The sequence below is a fragment of the Pterocles gutturalis genome, unplaced genomic scaffold (genome assembly GCF_000699245.1).
Source record: "Pterocles gutturalis isolate BGI_N339 unplaced genomic scaffold, ASM69924v1 scaffold11541, whole genome shotgun sequence".
NCBI lineage: Eukaryota > Metazoa > Chordata > Aves > Pterocliformes > Pteroclidae > Pterocles > Pterocles gutturalis.
Window position 1 is genome coordinate 1 of NW_010097920.1, and position 9626 is coordinate 9626.

Sequence of the window (9626 nt, forward strand, 5' to 3'; positions counted from 1 at the left end):
TGACAGGCTGCCTGGGAGCCCCTGGAAACTGACCGGCCTCAGAAACTGGCTTGTCTTTAAATAACGTTATTCTGGGGGGTTGTGTTTATCCTTCTAGTTAATGTTGGGGGCTTACAAAATAGTTCTGGTCGGAAGGAACCTCTGGAGGTTATCTGGTCCCACCCACTGCCTCGCAGGAGGCGTGTCTAACGGGTGCCTGCCTGTGTAATTGGAAATGTGTGTGAGTCTCATCTAATGGGGTTTTCTTTAAGAAGCTTAATGGAAACTTGCTCGTTACTTACAGTGTGTTGCACGCCACAAGACCACTACATACGACTCAGCAGTGTTTGGCTCCGTTGCCCCCTCTGCCTGAGAAAGGAGGAGAAGTACGTCATGGTTTGATCCCTGAGGAGTTTTTCCAATTTCTCTATCCTAAAACAGGAGTTACAGGTTAATATATACTTTTCTTTTTAAACGTGTGTTTAGTTATACTTATTTAGTTCTGTCCACCCCTTCTGGCTGCTGAAATGGTAAAATATTAGGGAAAATTCAGAAGGAGATTGTGAAGAATGAACCAGTGCAGCAGTTCCTGGCTCCAAAGCTAGGCACCTGGGCTTTAAAGGCTAAAAGAATGTCATGAGCTTGATGTTGCGAAAGGATGTATTTGCCTGCTGACCCTCAAAACCTTTAAACAGAGATTTTTTTTTTCCCCTCTGTTTCCCAGTGAGCAGAAGCAGCAGGTCCTATGCAAGGTGCACGTTGCTCCTCACTTCTGGCGAGCACCATCATGGCACCGTTCCCCTTGGTGATATTGGGTTTCTACTTTTTGCTGTGTTGAAAGAGAATATCTCCTGATCTTCTTGTAGGCCTTAAACTAGCTACCTCTTAGATGTTTGGCCTCTGTGCTTTGTAGAAATAATGCTGCTTTATTTTTTCTTTAGGACCTTATATGTTGGGAACTGGACTCCTGCTTTACCTTCTCTCTAAGGAAATCTATGTAATTAACCACGAGACAGTTGCAGCTGCCTGCATATTAACAGTCATCATTTATGGCGTAAAAAAATACGGGCCTGCTGTAGCAGAGTTTGCTGACAAACTTAATGAGGTAACAAAAGAAACCATAATGTATCTCTGTAGTAGTGGATAACTATTCTAAGTTATCTGCTTAAACATTTAAAAGAACACTGTGTCTAGGCTGTCATAAATATCAGAGTCTTAATATTTTCAGACTGTTGCTTAAATAAGGAATGTTTTAGGTCTTATGTTGGTATTGCTACATAAGTCTTCAAAAACAAAACACCTCATACCGGCACAAACGATTTTTGTAAAGTAGAATTGATGGTGAACCTTAACTCTTCTGTCTTGCCGCCCTTTAGCCTCAACCCTGGCACAATCCAGTTTATGCACACATTTCTCAAATTTTAATGCAGAATTTCAGAAGTTAATTACAGATCACTTGTTTTCCTTGCATCTTTTTTGTTTCTGAAGCGTGGTTTTTTTATTTCTTCTTTCAGGAGAAAATTGGTAAAGCTTTAGCTGTGAAAAATGAGGCTATTAAAGATCTGGAGACGGCTATTGAACTGGAGAAGAAGGAGCAATGGCGGGTTGAAGGCCGCAATTACCTTTTTGACGCTAAGCGGGTATGCAGTTCCAGCTTTACTGTTCACTTCCACTGCAGCCTCCACTGCACCGTCTTGGTGTAGATGCTTGCTCCCAAGTGGCAAACTGTTCACGCTCTGGGTGTTGCAGGCAGGGCCGGTTCCGGGGTCTGATCCCCTGATCTTTTCCCATAGAACGTGTTTGCTCCTGTTCTGTATTCTTGCCAATCGTTGACCCTTTGATTTCATCTTCTGTGTCTAGAATAACGTTGCAATGTTGCTGGAAGCTAATTACCGAGAGAGATTACTGATGGTGTACAACGAAGTGAAGAAAAGGCTGGACTATCAAGTGGCTATACAGAATTTAAAGCGTCAGAGAGAACAAGATCACATGATTCAGTGGGTGGAGAAAAATGTTATTCAGAGCATCACACCTCAGCAGGTACTTGGTTTTTCTTAATCTGCTTTATGTTTTAGTCTGTACAAATATTTGCTGTCCAGTGATTCTGCCTTAAGCCAGAACATGATGGGTCATCTTTGGGTGACTTACAAATGTGGCTGCAAGATGTTCTTACTGCTGAGTAAGAGCTAACAAGCCCAGTTACTAGGTACCGTGTGCTTGTGTTGCTGGTGGTTTAAGCTAGAATTACAGGTGGTGTTCATTGTTGCAGCATAGAGCGAAGCTTGTGATAAGATACGTGGCCAACGGGTCAGGGAACTCACTGATTCCCTGTAAAAGACCGCGGCAGCTTAAGATCTGCAGCCGGGTTCCAGGTGTCCTTTCTTTTAAGGAGTGGAACCAAGAACAAATCAAGAAAATATGTTCCTAGCATCGCATAGAGATGCTTTAGTGCAGGTCACCGTTTGGATTTGGATCTCTGACCTCATGAGCTATAATTATATCGCTTTTAATCTGTAACTGGCTTTGTGGGTCTAAAAAGGGATATCTAAAATGCGTTAGAATGCATATTTTGCTTGTTTAAGTGTCTTTCATAAAGCCCTTCTTCTGAAAGCTTTTTTCCTTTCTTTTGCAGCAGAAGGACAGTATTGCAAAGTGCATTTTGGACCTGAAGGCATTATCGAAGAATGCCCAGGCAGCAGTGTAACCGCGTCCGATTCCACTACCGTGTCTCATCACTTACTGTTGGAAACTGTATGATTCTGAAGTATCATTAAACAAACAAACAAAACTCTCTGCTGTCTTTCTCTTGCAGTAGCAACAGTAATTCCCTTGTTGTGTTTGGAGTAGCGAGATGGGTCACACAAACTGCTACGGTTAGTTTTGGTGGGGGATTGTGTGCAACCACAGCACAGGCCATTCTGTTTGGTTCCTGGTTTGTCGCGAATGCTTCCAGAGATAAGACACAGAACTTCCCAGTGAAAAATTCTGGTGCTCATACAGTGATCGGTTTTTGGTTTAGCATTCTGTGTGATAATGACCTATAGATATCTGCTGTAATTATAAACATATTCTAAAATCAAAAGGAGTGCCAGTGCTCCCATTAACCTAGTCCAATACTTGGAGGTACTCTGAATGTTCTCTAAAAATGAACTGAAAAAAACACTTTCATAACAAATCTTCAGATAGCGGCAAAAGCATCTTCCTGCCAGCTACATCCTCTTTTCCACTGAGCAGGAAACTTAGCAAAAGCTACCAGAAAACTTGGGTTTTTTTCATTTTTGTGTAACAAGGAAAATAGTTCTGTGCGTATTATGAAAACACACAATATAAGCCTTTTCATTTTCTTTCTATAGGAAACTTTTCCCTGAATGATTTTTTTTTGTATTTCAAATGTGCCAGCTGAGCAAAGCACTTACCTATGTGTAATCTTATCCTTTCTGTGTTGGGAAGTGGTTTATTTGTGAAATAAGCAGACTAGGGTGTGTTTACGTACCTCTTTGGTATGGATTGTTGCTACAGGAAGGAAATGCTCATTTTTAGTGGAGTTAGTAAAGCAGCAGTTTTCTACACTTTTCAGCACAACAGTTCAGCAATAAAAGGTGTTTTTTAGAGGTAAGAACCTTACTTAAAATTAAACTGACTTAAGTGGAAGCTGAATTTTTTTCTTGTTATATCAACAGCCCCTGAGGATGCAGGTGTTTTTCATCGTTTCCTGTTTTTTTTAATTAAAAAACTGAAAAAGTGAAGTTGCTCAACTTCCACATTTGTGTAACCCCACATTTGAATGACCCTTGAGCTTTCACGAGTTTGACAGAGGTTCTTTTCACAAAGCAAGCGGTTAAACTGCTGTGCTGAGCTCCAGGAGTTTTCTGCCAGCAGGTGGGCAGCGGTTCTATGGTGCGAGGTAAGATGGAGCTGTGTCTCTCTTACTTTTCTTACAGCAAACGCAACGTGCTTCTAGACTTGGTGTAGGAAACTGGGAGGTCTTAACCATTTGTTCTGGAATGTGGGCAACCAAATGGGCACGCAGTGGAAAAAGGTGACGGCAGCAGGGCGCAGGATGTTTACTTCCATGTTGCTGTCAGCAATACTTCCATGTTACCCACAGTGTGCGGTTTGCAGGTCATGTAGTGATGAATACCAGGGCAGGAATTTTGTAGTAGACTGATATTTCCCAATCTTTAAAATTCTATCCCCAAATTTGAGAAGTTATCATTCCTAAAAAAAAGTAAATTAAGAAAAACTTACAGGGGCATTTTGTCAAAGCTGCTTCTGATGATGGAAGTGTTTGTTCAGTTCTAGCTGCTGTAAAAACAGTATGATGAGTGCTTTTAGTTATTAAATATACTCCATCCTTTAGAAAGAAGGTGGTGTGTTGGTGAAAGTATAGAACATGCATGTGCACGCAAAGGAACAAGACATGGGGAAATGGGATTTGTGCTGAATAACTGCCGGGTTTGCTGCTGTGGCTTTGTGCCCGCTTGTGTAAGATGTCTGAAACTGAGAAAATAAAGTCTGTGCGACAGAAGAGGGTGATAGGTTTGTTTTGCTCTAGTGTGTGTGTGTATAAATAATGTTTTCCCCCCTCCCCTCCTTTTAGCTGCTCTCACTGTTCATTAGTGTTTGGAGAGAATGGGAAGTAGATCCTCAAAAGCAAGCACAGGTATTTTCCTCTTTAAGGAATTTTCTTCGATGCGGGATTCTTGACTAAGTTGATATTGTCCTGACCCAAAAAGGGTGGCTGAGCAGATGTCTGCATTTGGGGAGGCACTGTGTGACTGCCAAAGGCTGCTGTGAGACAGTAACGACATGAACAAATTTTTCTGTCTGCTGTTTCCCCTTTCAGCCCTCTGATAGAGCAATGGTATACTTACAGTAATACTTGAATGGGTGCATGCCTTCTGTCGTTCTTGTTGCTTGTAATATTACTGGAGAAAGTAATGTTTTAAAACCAGGTTTTGATTTTTTTTTTCTACTCGCTTCCAGTTACACCAGAACCCACTCCCACTACTGTCACTGTACGTACCACTGTATACACCACTGTCTATACCTCTGCGGCTGATGTAAAAGCTTCAGAAGTCAAATGCTGGATTGATACGTAAATTCTCCACCTTTATTTCCTGACTTCACAGTTCCCTGAGACCACAGACTCCTTCTGTAAGGGAGGAGTTATATGTAATACATTTTATGTCTTGGGGCAATAAAAGGTTGCTTAGGATTTTCCAGTCTGTGCACTGGATATTTAATTCATAGTGATGCTTAGTGAAGATAAGCACCTTTTAATCTGATGGGGCTTGGGATAAATGATGTATTGCAGTTCATAACGTTTGGGGAATTTGAGCACTACTGATTCTTCAACACCTCTGCTGAAACTGGGGATCCTGACACTGTTTTCTGTGTGCCAACAGCCATGAAATACTCTCCGTATCACTAGCCTTTATTTCTGGAGTCCTGTTTGCTGTTCTGGTTTTTGCAATCATCTGCCTCTTCAGAAAAAGTAAGTGGCGCGGTAGAGGGCGTAACAGCAGCACGTTGATCCAGACCTGGTGGCAGAGAAGTGCCCAACATCTTGTGCTGCACATCTCCCCGTGGGTTGTACTAAGTTTCCATGCTCTTTGGGCTGCCTGTTACAGCTCTGGGGTTTTGAAGTGACTTCTACAGAGGTTACTTTGAAAGAGGCTCAAATTATATCTCCCTTGAATGATTAATGTATCCGTGAACAGGTCATTCCTGGCAGAAACTCCTCGTGAATCATCCCAGGGGCTGTTTTTACAGAAGAGTTAACTTCAGCACTGATGAGTTGCGGTGGTTTTGTTGGTTGAGTTTGTTTTGGAGTTTTTTCATCCTAACACTGGCCACACTGCGTTTCATCACCAAATTCCCCAGTTGCTTTCATCCTGGTCTGGGCACTTCCAAGAGGCAGGCAGGGACGGGCTGCCCTCCTGCTGCTCGCTTTGCAGTGAAGGTCTGCGGCAGATCTCACGAGCTGTGTTAAAGCCACGCACCCTGCTGCTGCCGTGTCACCCCTCTCTCGTGCTTCCCCTGCACTGCTGTCTCCAGACGTGGAGCAGACACCTGAGACTGGTCTCCCTCTCCTGCCTAGAGTACAAGAGATCCCAGCAAACCGCACAAGAGCGAGTTCCCTCCCAGACAGTGACGGAGGAAACTGCTAATAATGTCCAGGTAAAGATCACAACTATAATTTTGAATGCTTTATGCAGAGGCTTCAGATTCCTGGTGGAATGGTAAACACTGATTGGGCAGGGGGATGGAGAAAAGAGGTTTGCTCTTGCAATACTCAAGGGTTAGTCAGCAGTTCTTCTGACTAAGGAAAAGTGCTTTCTTCTGTGCATCTAGGCTCTAGCCTGTGTTTATGGTAGTCCAGGGAGATACCTGGACAGCAGGAGGAAATATTATTCCTCCTCTGTTGTCATAGGGCTCAAATGCCATCCTCCCCACGTATTTCAAGGGTTCTGGTGAACTAAACCACTAATTAGGCAGGTTAGGGGAGAATCTTCTTAAAGGGCAAGGATTTTAATTCATGATACTGATTTTTTTGGAAGCCCGTAGTGCAGAGTTGACCCAGGATCCTGAGCTGGGCCGACCACAGCTCTGAGAGAATCTTTTTAAAGGGCAAGGATTTTAATTCATGATTTTTTTGGAAGCCCGTAGTGCAGAGTTGACCCAGGATCCTGAGCTGGGCCGAACACAGCTCTGACCCAGCCGAGCATTTACTAGAGTTCCTGTGTGCGGGGACTGGCTGTGATTGCTTATGGTGTGTAGTGTTGAGGACAAATGAAGAGCAGGAAATTCATGCTGAGATCTGATGCTTGCATGCTCTCTAATGCTTGTGGCTTCTTTCACATCCCCAGAATGATATTGCCTACGCCGCTGTTGTCTTCAATCGGAGTAAGCCGCCGGTGGCTGTGTGATGATGAAGTTTCTAGTGAAACGAAGACACTTGTGCTTTCTGCACATCGGATGTTACCAGAACATTGCATCATGGCCTGTTGTGCTCTGAGACGTGCCAGTGCTGCCGCGTGTAGCCTCAGCTGATTTTAGAGCTATCAGGGGAAACTGATGCCTCCCATTCCAAACTTCTTGCCAATGGTTGTGGACAAATTGCTTTTTATACCGTATTTCCTCATCTGTAGAAATCTCAGTGAATCCTTACAACGATAGGTGTCTGTGTGTTTGCTATGGCTTTGAACTACCAAAGAGAATTGGTAAGGTTTCTCTGCATTTATTCGTGCCCGTGCCCTTGTTTCCCTTTTCTGTCACGGACCGTAGGATTTTTCTTGGTTTTTATGGTTGTTAAGTACTCTGATTAGTTATTTTCTGCTTATTGAAGTCATGTTAATGAAATATTTGTTTGCAAATGTCAGCTTCCTGATGGGGTGACATAAAAGAAACACACAACCACAGTGTGGCAGTCAAAATTCTTGGAAATGTTGATTTGTGTGTTATTACCCGTAATGTTCTAAAGACACGGTAAAAAGTTTAGGATCATGCCATAAACTGGGGAATAAGTTACCACTAGTGACTCTGTCTCAGCAGCTGCAGAGAAGCTCCTCTGCCCGTTCCTGTGCCCGCGGGCGGGAGGTTTGTTGCCCGAGGGAGTGCAGTGTCACATCTGTCACACAACGCTTCTGCGAGGCTGAATCCGGAGCGAAGTTCCCCGCTGCCCCAGCCCTCTGGGCTTCAGGAGCCTCCGTGCTTCTGGTCACCGGCGTGTCGGATGCTGGCAGGTGTTGCTCTATTCTGACAATGCAGCTGGTTGCGTTGGGCTGTGGGAAACAGGAATCCCTTGGGCAGGACAAGTGCCTCGGGTCCCGCAGCCCCCTGCGTGCTGCAGGCAGCGGGTCTGGCATCCCGGAGGCTGCGGACGCCGGAGATGGGCTGTGCCACGGGGGGTGCCACCGGCTGGGGCGCCTGATGGCAGCAGGGAAGCAGCGCTGCGAGTCGGGCTGCTGGCTTTCACCGGCTCGGGAGCAGAGCTTCTCTCTGTTTTGCCGAATCTCATCTCAGGCTTGGTGGGTTTTTTTTCAAGCGCTATTTAATAGAGACAATACTCATTTACTCCTCAGAACGTGCAGCTGCTGAGAGGCTCATGGGGGATGATTGCAGTGGGTTCACAGTTTATTTTTTGGTTGTTTAAAAACTCTTTTCTCAACTTCTCAGAAATACCCAGGCAAAGTTTGCTGTGTGGCATTCTGATGAATCATTTTCTGGTCTTTAGGTGGGATCTGGTTTTCTGCTGAAAGCAATCAGTTCTATCAGCTGATACGGGAGATGGTGCAGCAGAGTTCTGGTGTGCTTCTGCAGTGGCTTCCTTTGCTGGCCTGTGTGTTAGAGTGGAACCGTGCGACAGGGCAGAGCTTTGGCCTGTGACAAGGGTTACATCAGATTATAAATGGAGATGTCTGATCTCAGATAAAGGAGCAGATGTCAGCACTTTCTGAGATAAATAACAGAATGATGCACTCCCTTTTCTGCTTTTTCTAGACCACTTTCTTACTTAGAGATGGAGAAAAAAAGATCCTGGCCTTTGCTGACCTATTTTCAGCTTGAGCTGTGTGTCATATTTACTGCAATTTCTGTGCTGTCCTGGTCAGAACACCGACTAAAACAACGTGGGGACTTCATGCAGGCTGCTTTTTTGGTTGTTGTAGAAGAAGAGCAGGCTGAATTAATATACAATCTATCTAATGGCCTCAAGTTACACCAGGGAAGGTTTAGGCTGGATATTAGGAAAAATTTCTTCACTGAAAGAGTGATCAGGCATTGGAACAGGCTGCCCAGGGAGGTGGTTGAGTCACCATCCCTGGAGGTGTTCAAGAAACGTGTAGATGTGGTGCTTAGGGACATGGTTTAGTGAGTTAGGTGGTGTTGGGTTGGACTTGATGATCCTTGAGGTCTTTTCCAACCTTAATGATTCTATGATTCTATGATTCTAATATTTATTATTATTAATGAAAATGTGACAATGCTGAGGGCAGCACAAGTTGCCTAACTCAAGTAGATAGCCTGAACTGAGAGAGAAGACAAAGGATGTAAGAACAGTCAGCGGGGACATGCCTGGATTGTGAACTGCTGTGTCACCAACAAAGAACACCTTTATCCCATTTTTCAGAGGACTTAGCCAATCTTTATGGAAGGAAAAACAACACTAGACAAAATTTGTCTGAAGGATCTCTTCTGTATTTTGAAACAATTAATACAAAGGCATATCTAGACACGTATTTACATACACCTTTAGAGTAGCCTTCAGATCTGTAACAGGGTGCTACAAAAAAGAGCAACTAGTCCTCAGGTTTACAGGGGAGACTTGCAGAGAATTACATTTAAATCAGGTGTTAGGAAAACTGTGATTGCAGGGAGAATAAAGCATGGGACTATGCTGTGTGGGAAGAATCCACAAAATGTCTGGGTTTTAGTAAAAAGTTAGGAAGATGCATCGTTGATGGCTTAGAGATAGTCGATTCTGTCCTTGGTTAAGGAGCTGGAGAAGGAGGAAAGAACTTAAATATATCGTTAGTTTATTTTTTGACAGTAGTGTCTGTCTGGCATGCCCGGCATGCCCCCCTGTCCCTGGCATATTTCGTTAGTGACTAGCGTCAGTGTGTTCAACAGGTCAGCTCTTGCCC

The 9626-nt window shown here is 44.0% G+C and overlaps 2 protein-coding genes across 2 annotated transcripts in view; one reads left to right on the forward strand and one right to left on the reverse strand.

The window, feature by feature from the left end:
• Positions 1-283: 283 nt before the first annotated feature.
• On the forward strand, positions 284-2683 carry ATP5F1 (ATP synthase, H+ transporting, mitochondrial Fo complex, subunit B1; the record flags this gene model as incomplete). Its single annotated transcript, XM_010087059.1, has 5 exons — positions 284-429; positions 921-1084; positions 1494-1619; positions 1840-2019; positions 2612-2683. Coding segments are annotated over 5 exons (688 nt in total), but the record flags the coding sequence as incomplete, so codon positions are not given.
• Positions 2684-8988: 6305 nt separating this feature from the next.
• Positions 8989-9626, reverse strand: part of LOC104471662 (adenosine receptor A3-like) — a 2795-nt gene continuing 2157 nt past the window's right edge. Inside the window, exon 3 of the mRNA XM_010087072.1 lies at positions 8989-9011. Coding sequence (XP_010085374.1) covers positions 8989-9011 — 23 coding nt within the window. The remainder of the gene's footprint in view (positions 9012-9626) is intronic.